At 30.1% G+C, this 14,567-nt stretch overlaps 1 protein-coding gene across 1 annotated transcript in view; it reads right to left on the bottom strand.

Annotated features, from left to right (window-relative positions):
* Positions 1-14,567, bottom strand: part of Gnf1 (germ line transcription factor 1) — a 99,644-nt gene that overhangs the window by 19,448 nt on the left and 65,629 nt on the right. The window contains exons 9-11 of the mRNA XM_075354941.1: positions 12,772-12,942; positions 9,068-9,216; positions 1,912-2,029 (exon numbers count right to left, since the gene is read on the bottom strand). Of these exons, the coding sequence (XP_075211056.1) occupies positions 1,912-2,029; positions 9,068-9,216; positions 12,772-12,942 (438 nt within the window). The remainder of the gene's footprint in view (positions 1-1,911; positions 2,030-9,067; positions 9,217-12,771; positions 12,943-14,567) is intronic.

The following is a 14,567-nucleotide window of genomic DNA, read 5'->3' as shown; positions in this document are numbered from 1 at the left end:
AGTGGCAACATATAGTTGTAACCACAAGTGAAGAGATAAACCCTTACATCATTCAACAACTCTCATTCAGTGATTATCATATGGTTTTAATAAGAACTGACTGCTTTAATAAAATATATTACTATGCTACGAGTCAGTAAACCTAATAGCAAATATGAAAAAATTCTTCCGTTTTATACTAAATCTATTTTTAATTGTATTTTTTAAAAATAACAAATAACAATCTATTATAATCTACCATTATGCTGTTTTGCCCTGGAAAAGAGCACAATTTACTCATTTGTAGAATAATAGGAGAGAGAGAAGATAAAATGGCAAAGGCCAAAAAAAATCTGTTTAATAAAACATTTTCATGAATCAGAAGTTAATTCCATGAGGGTTGTTCAATAATTAAAGGGAAAAATAGCAACACCAGAAAAAACTATTTAATAGAATAAATGGAAACTGTCTGATATTCAAATTGGCACCCCTAACACAGAAAATATCCACTATTTGAAAAGAATTTGATTATAACCTCTTTTGTTTATTTTAAAATGTGTACCATGGAAGAACAGCTTTGATATAATTTTTATTTTTTGTAGGCATAAAACTGGCAGATGTTAAAACAGTAAGGTAAAGTGTAACTACACAAATAATTATTAGTGGAACAGTTTAAATGGGGAAGAACAACCGTCATTATTTTTAATTGTAACAGCAGATCGATGGAAGTTAAGACTGATTTTTTTTAAAATCGCACTAATGATCTTATTCGCAAGGAAAGATGCATAAAAATTTAGGAAATTGCTGAAATTTATATGGCAAGCATTGACACTATTCATTTCATTATCCATGATAAGCTGAATTACAGCAAAATATATTGAAGGTGGCTTCCAAGACATTGACTCAAAATCACAGACATTCAAATTAATGTTTGTACAGAACTCAAATAAATGGTTTTTATTGGGAGGTAATATATTTTTAGATTGCATAACAACTTGCGGTGAATCTTGGATTCATCATTTTGAGTCTGAATCCAAATGTAAGAGTATGGAATGGAAACATCTGAGTTTGCCCACCAGGAAAAAGTTGAAAACCTATTCGTCAGAAGGAAAAGAGATGCTAACAGTGTTTTGGGACTATAAAAGTCAAATTTATTATGATTAATGGGAAGAACAATGTATAATCTACAATGAGTACTATTGTAACAAGCTAAAATTTAAGTAACTTGTAAAAAATATTCTGGTTCTCGTTCAGAAGGCTTATTCTCTGCAGGATATGCCTCCCCCCATATGCCTCAGGATATAGCTTCACAGACACAGGAAGTGATTCAGGAGTTGGGTTGGGAATGTTATAGCCACCTTACAGTCATGATCTTGAACCATCAGATTTTTTTGTTTGGTTCTCCCAAAATGTTTTTACATGGCAAAATGGTTCAACAACAATGACAGGTCAAGAATGGCTCAGACAACTAATCCTTTACTACTGGTATAAGAAAGCTAACAGAAAGATGGTACTAATGCCTAAATGTAGCTGGGGATTATATTGAAACGTAGCATTAGTTTCATTGCCATTGAATAAATAATTATTTTTCTAGTGATTTGTCTCTTTAATTATTGAATGACCCCCAAAGACAATTTCTGTGGGATGGACACCTCTGCACTGTTGGATTTTAACAGCTAATAGCCATATAACTTTAAATTAGCAGAAAATAACTTAATAATCTTTAAAGAAAATATGAAAAAATAAAAGAACTAGGAAAAGATTTTTCTAGGTTAGAAAAATTTTATTATGATTGACATAATAAAACAACTGAAAATATCACTAAAGAAATTTGGGTAACAGAAAACCTTTGTAGAGTCACCTGCAACAATTTAAAAAATGCAGATGTCAGTGTACTAATTTAAACATTTCTACTACTAATATAAATCATACCTGGATTGGTAACAATGACCAAGCATTTGATGACCGAATACGTTTTTCTATGATATCTCCATTACATATACTCTCCGCTGCTTTAGCAAATGCTTGTATTTTCTCAATTTTGTTTAGTCTAGAAAATATTTTGAGTTATTAAAAAAAAATTTAATGTCTGATGGAAAGGGTTGTTACTAAAGATAAAATTTAACAAGCACAGTAACCACTATAAAGAGGAGTAAAGAAAAGAACTTTCAACAAAATGATTTGAAAAATAGTAGTTGTACAATTATTGCCAGGTATTTTAACTGTTTAGCTAAGGTTAAATTGTAATTTAATGAATCATAAAAAACTAAAAGTGAAGAACAATATGTCTGTTAAAAAATCTATCAATTGAATAAGAAGTTATAGGGTCACAGGTCTCTTCAAAATAAAGAAGAAATCTTTGCATGAATTCACATCTGAACATATTGCCTGCCAAAAATCGAGCGATGTTCTTTAAAAATGTTCATTGATATAATGAAATAATAACACTTGGTACACAAGGGCGGTCCAGAAAATAACTTATGTTTGTGCCTAGCGTGAAGATAAATAAAGATAGAGCTGCCATCCTGGCATCAAAACGTTTCTACACTCGGTACGCATCAAGCTGTGATAGCATGTGGACTGTGATTTTTCTACTTTGTTCATTGTGAATTATTGAAGTGTGTGCTTCAGTAGAAAATCACGCAAGTTGTGAGGTACGTTCAGTGATTAGGTTTTTACTGGCCAAAAACTTCAAACCAATTGAAATTCATCGGCAACATTGTGAGGTGTATGAAGATGGAATAATGAGTGAAGGTGGAGTGAGGCAGTGATGCATTCAGTTTAAAAATGGCCGCACCAATGTTCATGATAGGGACTGCAGTGGTTGGCCTAGCCTTGTGACTGATGATGAAAATCAGCGATAAAATTCATGAAAATCACCACATTATGATTATGGAACTCTCACTTCATTTTCCCCAAATTTCATGAAGTTTACTGCATGAAATTGTATTGGGAACCTTGGTTATCACAAGTTTTGTGCAAGATGGATGCCAAAAATCTAAGGCAGCAGATTTCTACAGAGAATGAATTGAAAAGCTTGTGCATCATTATGATAAGTGCCTCAATTTAAATGGCGACTACGTAGAAACGTAGTTTAAGATTGTCCCTTTAAAATGTATATAATAAAATTTCTTTTTTTATTTGGTTGGTTTTTTATTTCAAAACGTAAGTTACTTTCTGGACAGCCCTCGTATAAATCTTAAATGAGTTATTAAAAGTCTAGTTTTTATTAAAAGTTATTTTAATAAATTCACTCTTTGAATAAATAAATCTTGAATTGAATAAGTACATAGTACCTTTGAAATAAAGTTCCTTGAATAAATATTTACCTTGAGTATATAAATACCATAATGGTCAGATGAAGCCTGATAAGGTTTTTTCCTTATACCCTTGAAAATAAGTACTCATTCAATACTTTAAGGTTGGTAACAAACATAGTTTGTGTATGTTATATGAAGTATTCTGAAACACATTTTGACATCCACAACATGTACTAAATTGTCTGATCCTGTAAATGTTTCCACTGTAGAGAAGTACTTTCATCTGATATTAGTACTAAGTTTCCTTAAAAGATGTTCCTCTTGGGAGTTTTCCACATGTTATAGTTATTTGTTAGCCACTGATTCAAATAATCCTTTGACCATTTATTCCAAATGGATTGCATAATTTTTTTGATTAGTTGCCAGTAGCTCAAACAATAAACAGAGATTTCAGAGAAATCAGGAACAGGAATTGAATCCTTTGATTTAAATATTGAAAACAATTCAAGTTTGTAGTCTTGAAGTCTGTTCTATTATTGGAAAATATTTGATTTGGTATACCTCTATGAAAAATAAAGCGCTTTAATGTGGTAACAAATGCTTCTGATGTTAAGTTGGATACTAATTCCAAATGTATAACCTCAATTAAAAGACATATGAATAGGCATATATAAGTTTTTGATATGATCTTTGATCTCTGCCCGCTTTGCAGAATCATTCATAGACCACTATAATTGACAGTGCAAGAACAGAATGGCTTAGACGGAGTAACTTGAACAGACAGTAATTGGACAAAGATTAGTTTAATCTTTTAGCACTGAAAAGAAAGCATTTTATACATTTTTTAATCTTCTTGTTGATAATTCAGAATTTTTCATGTAGAGAACTGTGAACTAATTGAATGCCTCCAAGTAAAAGATGCAAATGTTCATGTTCACTTTGTTAAGTGTGCATTTTGATGCAAGATAAATTGATGTTTATTATTATAAGATAGCTTGGAATTCTGAAGGCGACACCCTACACAAAGCATGCCTAATGAGTCTATAAATGGATTGAGAGAATAATTTACTATCACCCAGATTGGATGTCACTGATTTCTAAAACAAATTAATTTGTGTTAATCATATGAGGACATTAAGAGTATTGCTTGATTCCTTGGTAGATAATATATCAATGATCTTTCAGAAGAATTTGACTTAATATGAATGAATCTGAAAGTAATATGTAGCTAAAAGTAAAAATTAATCTAGATAACGACAAAAAAATCTTCAATAATATCTTTGAATAATGCAGAAGCAACCAAGAATTGATTTCCTTTACATTCTTTAATATCACACTCAGGTAAAGGAATAAAACCATCATAGAAAAAATAATTATTTACCCAGGATATCTATCACCATGTTTAATTACAGGGCAGAATTAGTGATTTGTTATGATTTTTGACCTGAAAAATCTAATGAAATAGGTCCCACACTTGTATCTGCCGTAGTTTTTAAGAAATCTTGGCTGAAAACCAATAAATTGGAGTAAAAAAACCCTGTTTTTATGTTTGAAGTACAATAACTTTGTTAAATGGGTAATAAACACATAAAACTATTAACAAAACTTGAAGAGAATTTAATACTGAACAAAATGGTGAAAGATAAGTTGAATAAAACAAAGAAAAAAAAAATCAAATTTTACTTAGAAACAGTACAGTAGACCACAGTGCATTATTATATGTATCAGTTTAGAATAATGTTAAAAGTTAGCCTACCATTTTCAAAGCATTTCTTGGCACACGTTTGTACTGCTTTTGTTGCTCTTTTCAATTATACAGGGCTGTTTTTAAGTTGCTCAGTGGCATCTATAATGTAAACAATTAATCCTTATGAGAAAATATTTTTGTTTTGTATAAAATATTTTTCATCTATACCCAGATGCAAAAATCTAAACGTGTTAGATCCAGCGATCTTGATAGCCAGACCTCCACAACTGATCTATTTTTCAGGGAAATTATGATTTAAGCATGTGGAAACAGTGCAAGAGAAGTGGAATCATGCTGGAACTAGTAACTTGCATCTCAACGTTAAAGGAATGTCTTCAAGCAGCTACGGCAATTTTTCTTGAAGAAAGTGCAAGTAAATCTCAGCATTTAAGTGGCCAGGTAATATGAACAGTCCAAAACAGCTGATTTTGAAAAAGGCTGCACCATACATTAATGCTAAATCAATGTTGAAAATTGTCTTCTACTGTTTCATGAGGATTTATCCATGTCTTAGAAAGATGTCAAGTACTGACGTCTGGACTACACTGAACTGTACTGATAATAATTTCATCAATAACAGTGTCACGTTGGAGGACAGATCATTCGTAGCTGTTACGAATACAAGGTAGTCAACAACCTGTTTCCCAAAAATTGAAAAAAGTCGCGCTAACTGTTTTAGGATCTGGATTCCTGCAATTCAAAAAATATATTTCATATTCTACTGCAGCAGCTGATGCATTACCATTAAACACACCCAAAATGAATACCATATCAGTATATTCCTCTGTTGTAAATAAGTATGGCATACTTCAATGGTAAACCAATCATGTTCAAACTAAAATTCATGAAAAACCTTCGCTAATGACAGCACAGTTCATAATACCTAATATACTTAATGTACCTTACAGAATGATTTAAACACTAATACAGTACTGTACATTGTTTATCAGCTGTTGTTATTTTATAGCCAACTTTGAAATAATAGTTTTTCAAATAATTTATTGCATTTCTGTCATTAATAAAAAAAAAACATTATCTAAGTAATTTTTATTTATTTATTTTTATTTTACAATTGTGTATTTCCAGTTTTTTAATTTTTTAACAATAAATTTTGTTTTTACAAATCTTTCACATTTACAAAAAAAGAATTTGGTTTTAGTTTACATTAAATAAGTACTTTTCTGACAAATCTAGTAATGTACTGTTTCTAAATAAAATTCTAATTTTTAAAATTTCTTCGTTTTATTCAACTTATCTTACACCATTTTATTCAGAATTAAATTCTCTACAATTTTGTTAAAAGGTTTAATGTGTTTATTACCCATTTAACAAAGTCATTGTATAACATAGAAAAAGAGGATTTTTTATCCCAATTTATTGATTTTACCCAGATTTCTCTAAAGCTACTGTGGATATGGATTTGGAACCTATTTCATTAGATTTTTCAGGTTAAAAACCATAAAAAAATCACTAATTCTGCCCCTTAATTAACGCCCTAAGAATTTCTGTACGACCTCTTTCACTGAGGTAGCGGAAATCCGAACGAAATCTTTCACTAGCTGTAACTCGAAAATGAAGCATTTTAGGACTATGTTTGCCTGGACTTTTTCCTTTATTTTCACAAGTAAAATAGATTATGAAAGTCGTGGGAGAACTTCATGATACATTCTGTATTCAACTTGCATAATGTGAATGAAGTATCAGCAAATTCATGAATTAACTAGTTATAGCGTTACAGCGACATGATAACTACGTACTTTGTTTCTGAGTGCTATTAGGACATTGTTGTAAGTTGCATTGGTTACCTTTGTTGTAATGTGAACTGCTGGATAATGAGTGAGACATGGTTTTAAAATTGAATTTAACTGTCAAATTGTTGATTGTCTTCTATTCTAAAGAGATTCAACTAATTTTTGAAAATTAGGTATTTGTATGAGGGACAATCTTTCCTTCCATAACTTAGTTGGGATAGGGACCAGCTTGGAAGTTAGAAACTATGTTACAATAAGTTCAAATATGTCAGTTGGAAAATTCATGGGTTTAAGTGAATTCATGGATGAACTGATCATATTAATAAAATAAGAAGTACTAGACAAAGACCCTTTGAATTGAATTAATCTCAAGAATATTCTCTACCTATGAATGTCTTCAAAAAGTTTAATGAACATCCTTTTGTGATTTCTGAAGCTTCAGGTTTGCTTCACCAATTTCAAGAATAAACAGTGGAGATTCAAAACAAAGGCATGGAATGTTCTTTGGGCCACAATTCATAACCCCACTCTATAACCTTCACAAAAAAAATCTACATCAGCAGTTAAAAGTAGGTGAATTTTCTACTATCCCTCTCACAACCTGGATTAGTAGTAACAACTGCTATATTTTTAATGAGCAGATGGTCTCGCCAGAGCTTTGAAAATGATGAGGTCATGAATGGAGTTAATAACTGGTTTGATGACCAGCTTTTTCATTTTTCCAATTTTGTAAAAATAGTTCAGAATTAACTACTCAAAAGATTTACTTTTAATTTAAAAAGATTGACAAAGCCTTTTTCATACATCCATGTCATTTATCACTGTTTCTGCATACGTTGTTAATGCAATTTTTATATTTTCTCTAAGCTTATATTGTTCTGTTACAGTATGTCATGAAAAAAAGCTTGTCATTAATTACATTTTATGAACCTCTAGATGTAAAATTTTAGTTTAATGTCATATTAAGTTTGTTTTCTTCTGCATTATTCTTGGCAGTTTCAATTTAATGAAGACAGCCAACATTAATTTTGGAAAATTACAATATGTACTGATTTTTTTCAATAAAGTACTCCAGAGCAAAACAGCTGTTCAGAAAAAACCAGTGTATTGCTTTCTATGCTAATATGAAGGTGATCACACTCTTTCCTAACAACATGCCAAGATTCCTGCCCATTTTAATAGAATCCCTTTTTTCATTCTTTGTAATTTGAAACTATGAAACTGTGAATATACCATAACAGTTACTAAAACAACACAAACATAGTTTACGGTTTACAAAAATTTCCTATCTCTACTGGAAGAAAAAATAGTGATATTTCTAAAAAATAGCTGTAATATTGAAACAGAATGTTGGATAAAAAATTAAACGCAGTTTTTCCCTTCTTTATAACACATCTATTCACACGTTATGGCATATTGAAATTGCACAATTGGGAAATAAGAAATCATGCGAAATTCAAGGTGTTTTAATGGATCATTTGCCATAATTATCATCAGGTTTTCTTCAAGTAAATTGAAACTTAAATATTACACAGAAGAAAAAAAGATTGAATAGGAAATAAAACTAATTTTTCCCCTTCAAGTTGTTTGCAAGTCAAACACCATTCTAAGAAAAGCTTGTTTTCAAGATCAGCACCATAATGTATAACTATTATATAAAAAAGGTTATGAGATTATAACCAATTAAAAAATAACCCTTCAAATATCTTTGCAAATGATAAAAGAAAACAAAACATTTTGGTCTCATTATATTTGTATAAAGTTAAATTTTTGTTGTTTTTAATATTCAGGTATATTTTGGATTCAACTAAGGAATTACTTAAAACTATTGATGTGTCTATTTCTGTTGCTCAATGCAATATTTTATAGTTCACCATACATGATATTTCCATTTATACCATGGGATTTATTGTTCTCTTATGACTTTATTTTTAAAAACTCTCTTCTTACATGAATGGTCCTAAGATAATTGCAAAATATATCTGTATATTATTTTTCAAATCTTATTTGCAGCTACCTGAAAATAATTATTATAGTTAATTTCTCTACAACCTGATGACATATGGTTATTACAAACCCACTATTTTTAGTCACGGTTTCCTGAATTAGCATTAAATTAAGAACAGTAAACTTGTCTTTAATATTAATGGTTTAAATAATTTGCTGCTCAGAATAATATTTTTTGTCTAACCCACCAAAAGTCATAAGAATGATGTCAAAATTTTATGTTACTGTAATGACACAGATTCTTAATGACTGAATTGACTTTTTACATAAAACACACAAAAGCATAAAAACATGAGTAAAATAATAATGCAATTCCTACTTACTTGGCATGTGGTACAACAGAAATATAATTTTCTTGAACAAATAATGGAGCTATACTATAATCATGGAAAAATAAATCACACTTATCATAGAAAGACATAGTTTTTAAATCACTCTCAGAGAAAACTTTTCGCAAAACATCCCATGGTCCCTGAAAAAAATTAGATGCAGTTATGTATATGAGGGTAAATTAATAAAAATCTGCAATGCTGATATAAACTTTATTTCAATAAAAAAAAAATTTATAACATCATTTTTCAAGATAGTCCCTTTGCTTTTCAACACATTTCTTCCATCATTTTGGTTTTTGAGCTCATTTATGCCCTCAAAAACCTTCTTTTTTTTGTTAAGCAACAGACACAAGTTCTAGTTCTTAGTTTAAAGTAAATCAATGCCCTCTTAATATCTTTTAGAGTGGACCAATAGTAACAGTTTGAACGAGTCAGTTCTAGTACTTTATAGAAAGTGAGTTAAATCCTCAAACTTGATTTTCTGAATGGTTTCAACTGTGTGGCAAAACATTGTCAAAATGCCTGCATGCAACAAAACGATGCTTTTTAACAATTTTCGACATTAACTACAAACTGCAGGTCTCAATTTTTCAGTAAGTAATTTCACTGCAACAAGTACTGTTTATTGTTGAGCCCTTTTATTGGCACTGTGAGTTTAAAAAACAGTCAACATAAATTTTCTTGCTGATAGTTGACTTCTGATCTTTTTTGTGGATGTTTCCATTCTATACTTTGTCATTTACTCTCTAGCTCAAAATGGTAAATTTATATTTAATTACCAGTTATGATTTTATCTAAGAAAATGTCACCTTCATTATTATAGCAGGGAAAATTTTATTGCCAGATGTTCAAGCAAATTTGTGTGTACAGCTTAGCGAGTTATTCTAGGACCCATCATGCACACACTTTATGGAAATTAAGTCTATTGTAGATGATTTTGAAGCAGAGCCATGGCTAATTTGTAAACATTTTCCATTTCATCAATAGCCACTTGTCTGCCTTGCAAAATCATGAAATGTATGCACTCATTGTTGTCAGTTATAATTGTAGCCAGATGTCTGGCTCCTTTTTCATTCAATCACTTGTGTGTGAAATTTTTCAATACACTCATATAATCCATTATAGTAAAACAATGTTCCTATACAGTGCAAAATTTTTCAATCGATTTTGGCTCCTGATACACCTTCAAAAGAAAAACAGATTATTGAATGCTGGCTTTCTTAGGTAGAAACAGAAAGTAGAGCAGCCGTGGTCAACATTACAACTATCATAATAAAACTGAGTTAAAGACTTAAAATTTTAACAATGTTAAATCAGAGATAAAGCCTATGCTTTATCTCTGATTTAAAGCTCTCTTTTAAAGGCTATCCTTTATGCACGAAACGGTAGTGTTGCCAACAAAAACATAAATACACAGCAGATAATTATTCACACACCCTTGTTATTTATGTAATTAAAAACTCTAAAAATTTCTTTTGTAACAAAAAATTTAACTCGAAGTTGAAGATACATAATAATATTCAGTAACCCTCATACGTTACCTTAAAATATAGTTTGTCAACAGTAAGCTAGTAGCAAGTGCAATAATACCAACATTTATTGGTTTTATAACTTTCCAAGAACATCCCATCCATCTATTATTGGGTTCAATACATTTAGCTGATTTCAGGAATTCATTCCTTGAAAATGATCTTATTACTTTTGATACTTTAATCCTTAGAATAAATTGTAATATAAAATTTATTTAATTCCTTCAGAAAAAAGACTGACTTCTAAAAAAATAAAACAAAGTAAATAACTCATTTTTTAAATGATTAAATTGTTGATTCCATAAGAATTATATTTAATATGTGGTCAAAAAATGCATTTGATCTAAGCTATGGTTGTTTGTTTAATAAGTTGTTATAGAAAAAATTCAATTTGTAAAGTTCTTATTGCACAAGTAAGTTGAGTTTATTACTTTTACACAGATGTTTATAAAAGATGTCCTCAATTTCAAGTATTATTTAAACAGTGTTATGTTTAAAGTATTACTTATATGAGTATATATTCTGAAAGGATAAATTCTGAAGTTTTTTTTATGTTAAACTCATTTCGATATGTGTACCTCATTGCCATGCCCAAGTCCAGAATGTAATCCAGCTCTTCCTATGTACCCATCAGCATAGGGAGTGTAATGGACGGTACAGTTGCAACAATCATCTCCTGTAGATGGCTGATGTCATGAATTTTCTCCAAATAAGCAATGTTTTTCACATGCCCCACAAAAAAAAAAAAGTCTAGTGGGTCACGTCTGAGCTCCTTGGTGGCCATGCAATCCTCTTTCAATCCACCAGTTTCAAAACTGAATGTTTAATGCAGCATGAACAAGGTTACTGTAATGTGGTGGAGCATGGTCTAGCTGATAGAGAATTAATCCTTCTTCTTTTTCAGTATCGTCAATCTGTGGAAAAATGTAAAGTTCAAGCACATCACAGAAAACATCCCCATTCATTGTGATTTCTACAAAAATGAACAGGCCCACAATATGGTCATTCATCAGTTTGCATCAAACATTAACTTTGAGAGAGTCACATTTATATTAGAAATTTCATATGCTGCCTCTGATCTCCAAATCTTGCAATTGTGTCAATTTACTGACCCGCTAATCCTCAGACTTCACCTGAAACATGACATTTTTCAAGTAGTCCTCATGTTCATCAATGTTGTTAAGCATTAAAGCTGCAAACTTCAATTTTGTCATTTGGTTTGATTCCCTGTAAAAGTTGCATCTAATACGCACATAGTCTAAGCCTCTTACACACCACTTTATATACTGTAGATTTAGGTATTCCTTACTCTTAAACTGTGCTTTGCTAATGACTTTTTTTTGTGTAGTGTGCACAAGTTCTTTCCAATAGGTTGATTGGGCATCAGGTTGCCCAAATCATAATCAGGTAAGTTTCAGCAGTTTAATTTGTAAGCTCCTTCGTCACTTTGGTCAACAGTATTATTCAATTATTGTTAAACGGATATATTTTAATTTTGGTTTTAAAATAAAAGGAATAAAGTAACCTTTTTCCTTGACACCTTTCAATATCATAAAATTCTATATGCCTCAAGAAACATGACATTATGACAAAAAAGAGACTGAATATCCCACAAGCTTTCAATTTCATTTTTTTAAAAGCAAGCTAAGAGGCCCTTTGAGGGAAACAAGGACTGAGTTTCAAAGATAACAGTTCAAATGTATTAATCCCCCACTATCTGGAAATTGAAGGGCATTATAAAACGCTAATGGCTAAAGCAATGTTTAAAAACAGATCTCTGGAGATTAACCTAGAAGTTAACGCTAGGCTGAGTTACACTGAATGTGGTAAACATTATTATGACTATTTAAATCAATTAATTAATTAAATTAATTAACCTAGAAGAAGAAGTATCTGGTGACCATCACTCATAATGAACAAGTATGACCAAGAGGTTTTAACATTTTTAAAATCAGAGTAAAAATTAACATTTTGTCAACTTTTTTAGCAAGTTTTCATTCAGCAGTATTATTCATGATGCTCTTCCATAGTACACTAGATTAAAACTGTAAGTGGTAGAAAGACAATGGAAATAAGTTCTTTATAAATAAATATAAATACACATCTTCATTAGTTTATATAGAAAAAACACATCGATATTAAAATGAAAAAAAAAATTATGCTTACCAACTTGACATATTTTTCTGAATTAGGTAGATTATTATCTTTCTGAACAGCTAATACAGACAAATGGTTTAATACTAATCTTATGTCTTGATTTGTACTTCTGATAATCTCATTGAGCTGATCAGGTGTAACCTTCAGACCTTCTTTAAAACAAATTGTCATCATTGCCCCCTGAAAAATTCAAATATAGGAATACATAAAAACTAACTACATTTTTAAAATAAAAATAATGCTCTAACTGTAATATGATGATTGTGTACTTGCATAATGAATTAATATACCATCCATTAATAAATTAATCTTATGAATCAGGCAGCTTTTGAAAGTCGTAAACTATTTCAAATTGGAGCCATAGTAAAAGGTAAGAATAGTAGTGTCATCAATAGTAGGATTTAATATCTTCTGTAAAAGCTAAATTTTAAATCTGTTACTGGTGCTGCACTATTATTTTATTATCTAATTTAAAAAGTTTGGTAATAATTAGCTAAAGATGCACTGCAACAGTGTAAAAGCACTAAAAACATTAAAATTTGAAGTTCTTTTTTAACATTTATTGGTTCCAGATACTTGTTCATTGAAATTGATAGAATCAGATCTAAGGAATTTCTGGTTAGAAGTGGTGGTCCCCAAATCTATGTTAGGCCCAGTTGGTATTTCTAATTTTCATCAGTGATCACTGTGTTTCCATTTCTCAGTGTCATCAGCAGATGATACGAACATTATCAATCATTCATAGAAAAGACAGAATAACATTTGCTGTTACTGATAGTGTTATTCAGTAGTTAGAAACGTCTCACTGTATTCAAGTAGGCTAGCATTAAATAAAACTAGTCAATAAAACTTAATAATTTTATCATAGAAAGATTACTCCAATGTTCAATACACAATTCAGGGATGTACAAATCAATAAATTCTAATTTACAGAAATGTTATGCATCATGATTGACTCAAATCTTTCCTGGGCTGAAACCATTGGAAATCAAAAAGACTTTCAAATTTGTGTTTTGTATTCAGAGTTTTGTTCTTAAGTCTTTTATTTCACTAACTAAAAATTACTTATATTTGAAACATTCAGTCCATTACGTATTAGTATTACATTCTTTGAAGTCAGTAATGAAGATAACATTTTCATTTGGAAAAAAAAAAACATTAGCATAAATATGAAAGTAACAAGATCTCAAAAAAGGCCATTTGATCAACTTTTATTCTTCCTTTTTTCACTTCACATTCTACAATTATTACCTAAATTCATATCAATACCAAACACCATTTTTGAAAATTCAGACCGTCAGCACTATTTTAATCAGACCTGCAAATAATCTTAATTTACAGCAAAAATAACATATTTTATTAAATTAAAATTGTTTACAACATCAAGATGTAGACTTTACAATAAAATTCACAAAAAACACTAAATAAGTGTGTTAAAAAATTGAGAATGTCTCTTTATTTTTAAAACAACATTTTTATTGAAGCCATCATCTGCTATAAGGTATTATCATTCCTTGAGCACAGATGTAAACAGAAATTTTATTTATTAACAAACGAATTAATGGTATTACAATACTTCTTAAAACCACTAACTTAACAAAAACTGTTGTGGATTTTTAATGGCAGTACTCATTTTTCCTTATTTTCTAAGTTGCAGTGCAAACTGTAACTGTTTTATTGAAAAGCATTACTAAAGTATTTTGTATTAGCAAAAGTATTTTTGCATATTGCTAATAATGATTATCTTGAGTTTAATTACTAGTGTAATTTTACACACAGTTAAAAATGCAAATAAAATACAAATG

The sequence above is a fragment of the Lycorma delicatula genome, chromosome 1 (genome assembly GCF_047948215.1).
Source record: "Lycorma delicatula isolate Av1 chromosome 1, ASM4794821v1, whole genome shotgun sequence".
NCBI lineage: Eukaryota > Metazoa > Arthropoda > Insecta > Hemiptera > Fulgoridae > Lycorma > Lycorma delicatula.
Note: the sequence above shows the minus strand (reverse complement) of the source record. Positions and strands in the feature narration are given on the sequence as shown.